Here is a 13,259-nt window from a genome sequence, read left to right on the forward strand (position 1 = left end):
GTTGGATGGTTGGACGTTTTGTTGAGTAGGATGTTTTGTTGGATGATCCAGTTGGATGTTTACTCAGCAGAGTTCTGATTTTCTACTCTTCCTGCTCCAGTTTCTAACTGATGACGGTTTTGTTGCGTTACAAGTCGTTTCCGACCTTTGACCCCTGAACGCTGTGACCTTGCTGCGGCGGTCGACCTTCAGACTCACCGGTGTGAATGCCTATCCTCAGCCGGAGCTGGTCGTTGGGTCGGTGTCGGATCTTGAAGGTTCTGACCTGCTCCAGCAGCGCTAGCGACATGCTAGCCACCTCTCTGGCGTGGAGCTTCCCGTTCCGGACCGGCAGCCCCGACACCACCATGTAGGCGTCTCCRATGGTCTCCACCTGCAGACCGGACACAAACCAGTACAGCACCAGTTCACCACCGCCACGTCCCAGTTAGACCCACTGGTGACCCAAACCCACCTTGTAGACGTCAAAGTTGTCGATTATGGCATCGAAGCAGGTGTACAGATCGTTGAGCAACGTGACGACCTGCAGGAGAGAAATAGATTTTATTTATTTAATCCAAACTKGGTTTCAAAAAGTGACCAGTAGGACAAGAAAATACACAACCACACTGTAAAAAAACGTCTGTAGAATAACAAAARAAAKAACCTTAGAAAATACTGTAAAATATTACTGTAGAAATAACTAAAAATTTTACCAAATGCCGTAAAATATCGTAGAATTTTACAGTAAAATTTTACTGTAAAATTTTACTGTAAAATTTTACGATAAACTTTTACTGTAGAAATTCTGTAAGATTTGACCATACAAATACTGTAGGAATTTACCATATAAACATGGTAAAATTTTACTGTATAAATATCAAATTTGAGCATATAAAAACCATAAAATACTGTAACATTTTACCATAAAAACACTAACATTTTACAGTATCAATACTGTAAAACACTGTATAAAGACCGTAAGGTTTTACCACATAAACACCATAAAATGTTACCGTACAAATACTGTAAAACACTACGAGTATTTTACCGTAAATTAGAGRCATTTCTTTTACTACAGCACAACAAGAACAAAATAATTAGCTTACMGCTACTCTTCTGTTTGAAACACTTGCTTAATCCGACCTTTTTCATTTTCCGACACAGTAATTATCAGAACTTTGTAATTAAAACATGTTATGGTATTCACAAAAAAATTATTACAAAATGCCTCCCATTCAAGAAATGTTCAAGAAAACCTACGGATCCATAATAATAATAATGACAATTGTAAATAACATCAAATCTTAACATGTATTTTTGTCTAGTTTCTGGTGTAAATATCTCAGCACTTAAAACTTTCTATCTCCACCACARCAGAGCAGATTCTCTATCTGTCTGGATAAAGTGACTCAACTCTRCGTCAACATCTCCAATCTAACAGCAGCTGATCTATTTCCAGTCACACACTGAGTGTGTGTGTGGGAACACACTCTCTCTGCTGGAGATCACGACGGCAGCGCGGCGGGAAGCGTACCTGCAGCGGCGTGCTCTCCGCAGACAGAGAGGTGAAGCCGACGATGTCGCTGAAGTAGATGGTGACGCTGTCGAAGGCCTCAGCCTGAACTGTCTCGCCGCGCTTCAGCTGCTCCGCCACCGAGCTGCACACACACACACACACACACACACAAGCACACACACACACACACGAACAGCACTGTAAAAATGAGGATACCAGCACAGGAGTTAGCATGCTAACCGCTAATGTTTCCCCTTAGCCAGTTTAATTTCAGGGTGATGACCTTTTCTCAAGTTTTTGAGACGCTTTAATCGGTTATTGACACACAACGTTACCCATCATGTTTTCAACTTTGGTCATCTTGTTCATGCAAAGTTACAATAATAATATGAAGCAAAATCAGAGACTGAGGACTTTGATGTTTGTTAGTTTCACATCAGTCGTCAAGCGGAAGGAGAAGAAGACGTGACCGACAGGGAGACAGTCGTCTTCATGGTTAGTGGTAGCGCCTGCTAACTTTTTTGATGTGTTTAGCTGTTTAGTGTTAGCCTCMAGTAATTTTTTGTGTTAGCGGGTTTTGCTTTAGCTTTCACAAATTTTTTATAGGTTTAGCAGTTAGCTTTAGCTTCTACTAATAGTGTAAGTGTTTAGCTGTTAAGCTTTAGCTTCCACTTCTTTGTATGTGCTCAGCACTTCAGTATTCACTTCTACTAATCCTTTTATATGCTTAGGATTAGCTTTTGCTCATTTTTACATGTTTAGCGGTTTAGCATTAGCAGAGCTAACATTCTTGTTTAGTRAATTAGTGAATTAGTGGTTAGTSAGGGTTTTTGGGGAATAAAATAACTACTGSAGATTTTAGTTTAAAYATATTATTTAAACTATTATAATGATGGYGGCCATTTTGAAAAATGTCCACCAGAAAAATAATACACAATATCAATATATATATTTCCATAGTTCAAAATGTGTTATTTGATACCAAACAGATTTTTAACATTTTCCATGACAACCATGGTGGCCATCTTGAAAAATGAAAAATCAGTAGATATTATTTCTATGGGTCCAATGTAAAATTTGACACTAAATGATAAATATAAGCAAATCTAGTGCCACATTTAGTTGACGATGGCGGCCATCTTTAATTTTTTTGCAGGGTTTTTTAAAACAAAGGTGGGACTAAGTACGATTTTGGTGATAGATTTTGCAAACATATTGAATTATCTGSTGCAGTAAGATRGCAGAGGCTCTAAAGTCAAAGAAAAGATGTTTTTTCAGCTGTTTTCTCCTTATTACCCAGCAGCCCTGGGCTCTGGCTGAACGCCTGGCCACTAAAATCATCCCCAGATGTCAGTTTATCTCTGCTCATGTTAATTTCCCTTCAATCAAACAACACCAAAGGCAGGAACATCTCGGAGGCAGAGGTCAGTTTGTTTAAATCTGGAGCGCGGTGAGAAATCAGATCTTCTGTTCCTCTCAGGCCCTTTTTCTGTCTCCCTAATTTCAACATGACGAAGGAGGAAGACGAGGATAAACGATGGAGGAAAGCTGGATTTGCTCCGTTCTGCTGTCTCTCTTTAATGAGTGGTTTCGCCTTCCTGTTCTCCCTCTGCTGCCCTTTTTATCTGCAGCGAGATCGCACAGCTGGGAAATGCGTTTGAGTCTTTAATTAATACAGAGGTTTAGCGGCGCTGACAGAGTGTCACTGCGAGCCGGCGGTGCATCGTCCAATCAGCTGAGCTCCAGTTAATTGGTGGGTTTGGTTGTTCCTTTCTTACTGTGGGAGGATTTGGTAGAGGAGGTTTTCRGCTTTCCGCTTCTCCTCCAGGTAGGCCTGCGTCCGCTCCTCCACCAGGTTCTCCAGGTTGTTGGCGTATTGCTCCATCCTGGACAGCAGGTTGTTGAGGATGCTGGTGCTGCCCTCCCTGTGGGAAAAACACAAATAAATAAACGTGTAGCAAAGAGCAAGAAATGAGAGCATGTTTAACATAAGTACAAAAATCTGTGTTTTTTTGTAATGTTTTAATGAAATGTAATTCTTTTGTATTTTTAATATGTGGTATTTTTTATTTCATTGTATTTTTGTACATTTATGTCATTTCAAATTACATTTTCTGTATTGTTTTACTTTTGTATTAATTCCATTTTTCAATTTATTTTATATTATTTTGCATTTTTTAATTTCTGTTTTAAATTTTTTCCATTTTATTTTTTGTATTTTTTTATTAATTTTTTTTCTATTTATTTTATAGTTTGCATTTTTTAAGTTCAGTTTTAATCAAATCTTTTTTTCAGTTTATAGTTTGCATTTTTATTTCATTATTTAATTTAAGATTTTTATTTATTTTCATTTTCTATTTGTTTGCATTTTTGTATATTTTAATGCTTTTTGTKTCACTAGGAGAACAGATATTACAGATATTATCTACTGGAAGAATTAGTTTTATACTTAAAATTTTGATTTGGAAAACTAGYTAAAATCATGTTAATTAAAAAAATKTTGTATCATAATTACRTCACTTCAGGCATCCCGTATAAAGAAGTAATYCTGCAGAGATAAAACTGACTTCTATCCTCGAATGTTAGCAGCTAATTGTGGCATTTAGTGGCTGTTTTTAGACAACATCGATGCTCTAAAAGCTGATGCCTGGGTCTCGTAGGTTTTCTAATTACATGTGTTRCATAATGTTTATGCTCTACAATCATATGTTCAGGCATAAACACAACCAAACGCTCACAGTTACTCAGACGGAGCGAGAAGGTGAGTCATCCACGCCAGCATGGAGGCTCAAAGCATCAATGTCTGGCACCTTCCCAGTAGCTACTGGGTCGTAGCTGCCTACAGACGCCCACACGCTGTTTATCTTTAAAGGAGCAAATATCAGACATGGACGACTAACGAGTAACGAGGCTCTGAGTTCAATCGAAAAAGGTCACATGAAGATTAGCGCCCAGCATTTCAACATGTACAGTACAACAAATGCAAAAATGAAAATACAAGACAAACTAAATAAATGGGAGTTAGGACTGAAACGATTAATCGCGATTAATCGATTGTAGAACTAATTTTCAAATAATTCTGTAAACGATTAAGCGTTCAAAAAAGCCATGTGGTGAAATAAAAAACATATTCAGAGAAGGAAATAACCTAAAAGTGTACAAAAAATAAAAACATTTTGCATTATAATGAAAGAAACATTTGTCTGTAAACATGTTTTAGCCAAAATTCCTCATGTGATGTAATTTTAGCTTCATCTGGTTTGAATTCTGAGGGGAAAAACTCTTATTATATTATATTAATCTCCCTCTGCGTTCCAATTATTAATCACTTAATCCAAAAAATACTCATCAGATTAGCTCTACATAGTATTGATCCAAGTCAAGCAGAAAAGTGATCACAAAAGTAACGCGAAGTTGTTGCATTTATTTAAAAATATAATTWAATTTTTAGTTTATTTAAAATKTCTAATGTATTTCAGGGATTGTATTTAAAGTCTTAAGTGAAAAATCAGCAGAATTTGGCCATTGTTATCCGGTTAATCAATTAATCGTCAAACTAATAAGTTAATAATCAAATAAGACTCGTCAATATAATTAATCGATAACTAAATAATTGTTCAATAAAACTAAATTCAATATGATTCATTTAAGTTTTATTCTAAGAGTTAAATTGAAAAACAAAAAAAGGTATTTATAATCGATTAATCGTTATCTGAAGTATAAAGATTCAATAAAGGCCATTTGGTGAAAAGACATCAGGGTTTCCCCCAGTGCATTTTGAGCCTGGYGGGCCTCCAGGCTTATAATGCCTCCAGGCTTTACTTCTACCCCCACCAGGCTTAGCATTTTTTATATTTGTATTTTTAAGACTTTATAGCTAATGTTCAGGTATTAATCTTCCAATCTTTTAATAACACATAATTATCAAGTGATATTCTCAAATTTCCTGTCAACTTTAAACATTTTTTAACTCAAAAACCCGACGGGTCGCTGGATGAATGGCTGCGGTAGAACCCAACCAACGGGGTTAGCAGGTTTTCTGGGGGAGACATGGAGCAGCAAATCCGCTGTAATTCATCTAAAGTACAATTTAAAAGGATTTATATTTTGGGTCTGAACCTCCAGTAATGGATGAAAGCTTCCAGTGAATCAGAGTGAAAGTGTTCAAACAATGGAGAGACTTCATGCTGGCAGTGAGAGGTCAGCGTTTCACAGCCAGCTTCAGGCTCCCTGTGTGGGTCCAAACCAAACCGTTTGTCGCCGGACACCCTTTCACTCTCGCTCCCAAAATAACAGCCCATCCATCACGTCACGTCAACAACAAGCATTTTCCTGATGAGGGTAACCAGCAGACGGAGCGCCGAGGCGCGGGCCGCCCAGGCCAGCAGCAGCGGAGGGACGAGCCTGTCAGCAGCATCCTTGAGTGCTTCGGAGGTCATCAATCATGAGGACCTCTTCACTTAAAMCCACTCAGAGCTGAACGTGAGCAGAGCCATCCAATGTGGAGAAACACGGCTAATAGAGGAGAGGTCGACTGAGAGGAAAACTCTCAATCTGTCCAATTTGGCTGTTTTATATCACTGATGGCTTCGTACTGCAGTGGAGCTGCAGAAGAGATAATATCTGTGAATGTTAGGGATATCATCTAGAAATGACTGCAGAGTTTAACTCTTCAAACACAAAATATACATCAATATGCTGTAATATGACCAGTGGAAATGACCTTAGCGCTGTTAGCACAGAAGCTAACACCCATGGTCTGATGGTCAGCCAATCAGACCATTGGCTGACCATCAAGCAAGCGAAATGAATCGGGCTCCTGGATTGGCTGATTAGGAAAAGAATGAAAATATTGAACCATGTTTTCATCCATCCATCCATCCACTCATCCATCCGCACATCCATCCATCCATCCATCCATCCATCCATCCATCCATCCATCCATCCATCCATCCATCCATCCATCCATCCATCCATCCATCCATCCATCCATCCACTCATCCCTCCCAGTCGTTCTGACCTCCTCCATCTTGGATTCCTGGTTTCTCCTCTATCATCGTTTCATCTCCCCTGAGCTCATCTTGAAACTCGGTCCTGATTGTTCCTCTGTTTCACTTTGTTCCCACATTGTCAGATGAGACCCATCTGGCCTGCTGGCATTCAGTTCCAGCTTCGTTCTGGACGGCCATGATAGATTTCCCTTTGATGATAGAGGATCATAAGCAACTTTAGCATCTCTGTTCATCTCAGCCGAGCTCAGAACGATGATTCTCCACCAGATCATGACAGACGCTGGATTTAACTCCCTTAGTTACTATCAACCACCATCCATGTTGCTGATTAAATCTGGACCCATCTTAAAACAGAACACTTGTCGCCTACATTTTTATCCAGCTTGTTCCCAGAGAACTTGCTCTGCTCAGAGATTTATGCCTTCCTCCTCCCTTGTGCAATATCGAGTTACCCTGCTGGATGCAGCAGAGGGAGGGCTGCCTCGGGTGACATTGATTTTCCAAAGKACTTCTGAGTTCATGTGGCTGAATGGATCATTTTTTTTATCTTTCCAAAGTTTGAATGTTGTCCCACGGTGYCCCACAGTGTTCAGGTGTTGCAATGAAAACAGCACAACCTAACAGTTTGTTTTTCCAGCTGAGAATCAGAAATCTCCACGTCGGCTTCAGTCTAACGAACAATGACCCATATTTTGATATTCCTGCCACAGCTTGAAGATGCGGCCACTGATTGCAGCTGACAGGCAGAAAGTCAGAACCTGTAAAAGCTTCACGCTGCATTCACTCAATCTGCTGAACCAGATTGAATGTAATGATGAATGTAAGCTCTTCTTTATCGCGTCTCTGGGAAAAAAACATGTAAATAACACTCAGTACTGCATGATCCATGTCTTCAAGAGGAGCTTAAAGAAAGTAAATGACACCGTCTCATTGTAAATATGGACAGAATGCTAATTCTCAAAACTAAAGGAACAAATTTAAAGCATTTTTCTAACATTAGCTTCTTGTGTTGTGCTGCAAACACAATAGATTTGTTTAGTTTCTTTTCCCCAAAAGGGAAAAAATAGCAATAAAATGGTTAAATTATTAATGAAGTATAATGAGGTAACGATTCAAAGGCCCRACCAGTTCAATGACTCTTCACTCACTGTCAGATCTGATCAAACATCCCACACAACCATCCACACACACCRAGATACTAAAACGGCTCAGATCCAATCCTGTGCTAGACGGATGTTAAAACAATAACTTTAATTCATAATTCAGGTGGTTAATAATTATTAAACCAGATTAAACTACTATATCCCTGCAAATAAGTCATGAGAAAAAAAACACACCCTATGACAACTAGTATGGTTTTCTTACACGTTTGGACAGAAGGACAGATGGGCAATGCTAACTAAAAACTTAGTGTGCTAATGCTAAAGCACTAATYATAAACACTAATTCTGGTAATGCTAAACGGTTACACCAACATGGTATTTAGCTAAAGCTAATGCTACATTGCAATAACAAAACAGATTTTAGCAGAACCTAATGCTAATTCGCAATGCAGTATATTTACTGGCCGGTAATGCTAAAGCGCTAATCTCAGTTAAAATTTTCTTCCTTTGAAAAACTACAACTCTTACCATCAATTAGATTTTGAGATTATAATCTACATTTTCTATAAATACCCTTAGATGTTGTATTTATGTTTACATCTTGTTCTCTACAGTCCATGTTTTATTTTGTTCCTTTATGTTTCTTGTTTTAAAAAATGTTACTGGGTAAAAATGAGAGAAAACATGAGGAGAGGAAACATACAGCCTTCTCACTTCAAAGTAAGAGCTTGAATATAAGAATACTCTATAGCCAATAACCAAAACCTTAACACAACTTTATTCAGCTAAAAGTTGCAAAACAGCCAAGAACATTAGCGTGTTAGAATTTATGTGACAAAATCAATTTAGGAGAAGCTAAGTGTGCTACATGTTRGCATAATCGTGCCCATAACTGCATGTGGATGTTTAATATTGAAATAAATTTGTACACAGACGATGTATCAATATGTGAACATTTCAGGTGAAAGAACTGAATATTTCATGTGGTGTCTTCATTTTTTCCCATGACGGAACAGTTGCAGAGTTTCTCCAACATCCAAACTGCCAGCAGTGTATCTGGTTTCTGAGCATGTGTGCGCTTCAGAGTCACTTTGTTTCAGCAGAGATCCTCACACTAACTCTTTCTGACAGATGCTCCACTCTCAGGGGAAAACATGCTTGCCTCCCTTCCTGCATCGACATAATACTCCGACCAAAATATGCACATAAATGATTCATAAGATCATMGAAAATAATACCAGAAACATGGACTCCAACTCTTCTGTTACTCAAACACACACYGACGCTCTCACAGGCGCTTCCCGCAAACAGCCGCCTGTCAGGAATTACAAACATTCATCAGAAACCGTCGTTCGGTTTTTATTCTTATTTTCATCCCAACACCAACGTATTGGACCCGTCAGAAACTGCTAAAAATATCCTTCTATCAATCTCAATTTAGCTTCTCATGTCAGGTCTGAAGAGGAAGATATTAATATAATGTAATGTTAATTTAAAAGTGACCTATAATACATMATTKAACAGGTCAGGATAGGTTTATATATACAAAACAAGTTTGTTACATTTTTTGTACAAAGTCATTCTTAGATAATGAGATTTTAGCTGTTTTAGGGCGTCTTGTTGCTTTAAATCCAAATAAGCTGCTGYTGGCCACGCCCCCAAACTGYTGCTGGCCACGCCCCCAAACTCAACATTTACACGGGAAAATGGCTGCAAACTGATGCACAACTATACAACCGTACATCTTTGAAAAGCAGAAGTGGAGCGGTAAAACAAGATGACCAAATATATTGACGCTCTGGGTTGCTAGGTAACGGACGGAATTCCGCCAGGGTTGCTAGGTAATGGGCAGAATTCCACTGGGGTTGMTAGGTAACGGGCTGGGTTTTTCTGAAGTTCCTACATTTGGAAGGATTTTTTTCTAGACACCAAAAAACATGAACCTATTGCCAGAAAACTGCTGGATGTTTTCAGGAGCAGTAGAATCACAAACGTAAGTACAAAACTGCAAAAAGTGAATTTTCCATAATAAGTTTTTTGAGTTGTTGATGTAATTAATTTGCCCACATAAGTTTCAATAAACTCAAACACATTACTGTGGTTATGTTTATTAATAGGATTCTGCTGTTTCCAAATGTTTTTGGGGAATAAATGAACCATTTAAAGGGAAAACATGTTGGACCTACTTGTTGAGTTTTGCCATGTAGATCTTGATGTGACTGAAGTCGGGCCTCTCTGTCGGGTCTTCGGCCCAGCAGCCCTCCATCAGGATGGTCAGCTCCTCCGGGTGGCACYTGTTGTCCGTCGTTGGCCGAAAGTACGGCTTCTGGCCRTTCCTCACCTTCTGTATGATCTCTAAGGGTGGAAGAAAACACACCTTAGTGTCTGATTGGATTAAGACGAATAATTTCAAACACAGAAACAAAATGCAAAAATACATCAGCCAACAGAAATACCAAATGTTCAGTTGATTTGAAGGGTTTTATAACAACATTTTATAACAACATTATAAACTCTTTGGTTTGTTCATGTGTACATTTTTGTAGAAGCATTACTTGATTTTACTTCAGTAGTTTAAAAAAACTGAAAATTTATTTCAAAAAGAAAATGTTAAAATGCAAAACATGTCACCACACTGATCTAAATTAATCACATTTGAAAGCAGCCTTCCAGCTACGGTAGCTGCTAAGCTATCCTGGAAAAACTCAGAAGTTGCTACATTTGGAAGGATTGAAGTTAAACTAAACTAATTTACACTTTAAAAAATACAAACTTTTAAAAGCAAAAAGAAAGCAAAATCTAATCTGCACCCAGATTACATTTTCTTTTTCAGTTTTCTGCATAACTTTGCTTTTAATCAAGCAACAACTATGTTGATTATGCAAAAACATTGCTGCTAATTTCTTTTACAACAAATTCTCATTTTTCTTTTTGACGTTAAGTGCAGCAGATAAAAGCTAAAGCGTTTCAAAATATAAAGACTCGTTTTTCTACTATATTTCTTAAGGCACTCCAAGTTTTTAGCACTTGTTCGGTAAAACACTTTTTCCTCTGATGAATAAAACAAATCAAAGCTCTATGAAACTATTTATTCTGTTTTTTCCCCTCTTCAATGACAAAAGATGCATAAAAGCTTTKTAAAGACTCYAGTTAAAATGGAAATGTTACGGTGTGACATGAGGTTTCTGCCCTCAGGCTGTTCATACATACGCAGCAGGAAACGTGACTCTGAATAAAAGGTTTCAATCGAGGCTAACAGGCTGAGGAWGCCGATTTATTACATTCAAGTTAAAACCTTCCACCCTCCCTGCATGCATTTTGGCTAAATTCAATAATACCCTTAGTCATGCTGTCATATTTTACTTTTTAATATGCGAGATGCATCCAAGATGTAAGAAAAAAMCCCAACAAATTAAGACTAAAAAGGAAAAACTTTGATCTGGGTTTAATGTGTCATTTTCAAAACACAACAACTGACCACTTCAGGTTTCCATGGCAACTGAAATAGCCGTTCTGGAAATGGTTCTTTCCCCTACGGAGAGGAGTTCGACTTGCTTTTCAATCTAGTTTTCAACGACTAGAAGGAGAGAAATCCATCCATCCATTTGGAAATCAATGAATCTCAGTTACAGAAAAAAAAGCAAATTTCAGTGAAATATTTACAATTTATTGTTCCTTTTAAAGTTAAGCTGTTGAAATCAAGAGTTGGTTGGATGTTCCATCGAAATGCCTGTTTTTAGCTAATTTAGCCAGGATAAGCTAAGCTAGGCTAAGCTAATCTAGGCTAAATTAAGCTAACTTTTAAAATACTAAATATAAATTTAAAAAAGACAACTGGGATCTTGATGATGTAAAAYAAATTATATGATAGCAGCATTTTTAGCTAAGGTTATGTTAGCTAGGCGAAGGCTTCAAGAAATAGCAGCTAATTTTCAAATCACGTTTTATAAAAGGAGACCATGAATGTGAATATGAAAAGCAAATTTTATATTCAATTATCAACATTTTTGGTGACAGTAATTATGTTTCTTGATTAATTTTATGTAAAATAAGCTAATTTAAGGCAAGATAGCTTAAACAAATCTGCCTTTCAAGACAGAAAACAATTAGCTTTATCACAAATACAAAAAAATGGAGAAAATGTTAACATTTCAAGACATTTATGACATTATGGCAGCCATWTTTGGAAAAAGTTTCCAGCTAATTTAAGCTAAGCTAAGAAAAGCTATGCTACATGCTAGCATAAGCTAGCTAACATTACTAAAAAAAATTTATGCAAAGATGTGTACCAGACCATTCTGGTAAAAGTACTTATATAAATATTGTAAAAACATAAGCCATATTGTATTATAAATATTCTTTAAGAATATCAAACATTTCAGCTTTATTTAAGTTTTACTCAGTGTAAATTATGGATTTAAAGGTAATGTCCAAATAAAACATTAGGTCAAAAAAGAAAATACTTGGGTGTGCTGTGGTGGAGCAGGGGTTAAGCACAACCCACATATGGAGGCCTTAGTCCTCGACGCAGCTGTTGCAGGTTCGATTGACATGATGACATCTGGCCAACACGTCATGTCACAGTGAAAGGAAAACATGGGGCATGACGCTAAAAATAAACATTTTCTTGATTGTGTCTGTTTAAATTAGGTGGAATTCTTTTCAGGTTACTGCTCTTATTTGCTAATTTTGCTAATTGAGCCTCTTGCAGGCTTGTAAAAGACAGCTGTGTTTACCTTTAGGGCTGAGGTCCATGCCTTCCACGTAGAAAGGTCCATTCCTCAGAGCTATTTCCTGCAAGATGATGCCAAAACTGTACACATCACCCTTCTGGGTCCCCTGAGGAGGGTGCCGGTCGTATATGAGCAGCTCTGGAGCGGTCCACAGTTTCTCTGGAGCAAAACACAGCATGATGAAACAAACAGAAGCRGAGGCTTTTTGTGAAATTGCATTTTGGAGCTGACTTACTTGCATACAGGGCATGCGAATCATCGTTTTCGCAAGACGAGCGGAAGCTAGCCAAACCATAATCTGTGATTTTCAAAACAAATCGGCTGTCCACCACACAATTAGATGACTTCAGATTTCCGTGGCAGCCAAAGTAGCTGTTTTGGAGATAGTTCATTCCCTGGTGAACAGAAGTCAAGYGTTAGCACGTTTCTCTTTCTGTCTGCTTTTGTTTCTACACGTCAAACAGCAAAAGAAATGCAGGCATAAGAAAATAATAAATTTGACAAGTTTGCAAATGAGTACAGAAAAACAACTCCTAATTCAGAAAATTGACGATGGCAACATCCTGGATACTTCATCTCATTTTCAGCTAATGGAATTTAAACTTTCTAAGCTAAGCTATGCTAAGCCAGCTACTGAGAAACAAATATTCCCTATTACAAAGAACCTACATTWATTAATAGAGTAAAAAGYTTGTACAATATGATTGCAGTTAGAATAGGTCATTATTTAAAGTTATGATTTATTTCTGTTTTCAACCAAGATAATTTAAGCTAAAATAGATCCTGATAGGCTAACATAAGCTAGCTTTAAATAAAGAAAAATAAAGTTCACATCAAAAGGTAAAAAAAGAAAATGCAAGGAAAGGTAATTTTGTCAGAAATAATAATAGTTAAAGTCTGTCATCTTTTGAAA

General features: G+C 37.6%; 1 protein-coding gene across 1 annotated transcript in view; it reads right to left on the reverse strand.

The window, feature by feature from the left end:
* Positions 1–13,259, reverse strand: part of npr2 (natriuretic peptide receptor 2) — a 66,413-nt gene that overhangs the window by 4,265 nt on the left and 48,889 nt on the right. The window contains exons 10-16 of the mRNA XM_017307730.1: positions 12,582–12,761; positions 12,350–12,505; positions 9,800–9,968; positions 3,277–3,423; positions 1,517–1,640; positions 455–523; positions 198–373 (exon numbers count right to left, since the gene is read on the reverse strand). Coding sequence (XP_017163219.1) covers positions 198–373; positions 455–523; positions 1,517–1,640; positions 3,277–3,423; positions 9,800–9,968; positions 12,350–12,505; positions 12,582–12,761 — 1,021 coding nt within the window. The remainder of the gene's footprint in view (positions 1–197; positions 374–454; positions 524–1,516; positions 1,641–3,276; positions 3,424–9,799; positions 9,969–12,349; positions 12,506–12,581; positions 12,762–13,259) is intronic.

Source organism: Poecilia reticulata, linkage group LG12 (assembly GCF_000633615.1).
Source record: "Poecilia reticulata strain Guanapo linkage group LG12, Guppy_female_1.0+MT, whole genome shotgun sequence".
Classification (NCBI taxonomy): domain Eukaryota; kingdom Metazoa; phylum Chordata; class Actinopteri; order Cyprinodontiformes; family Poeciliidae; genus Poecilia; species Poecilia reticulata.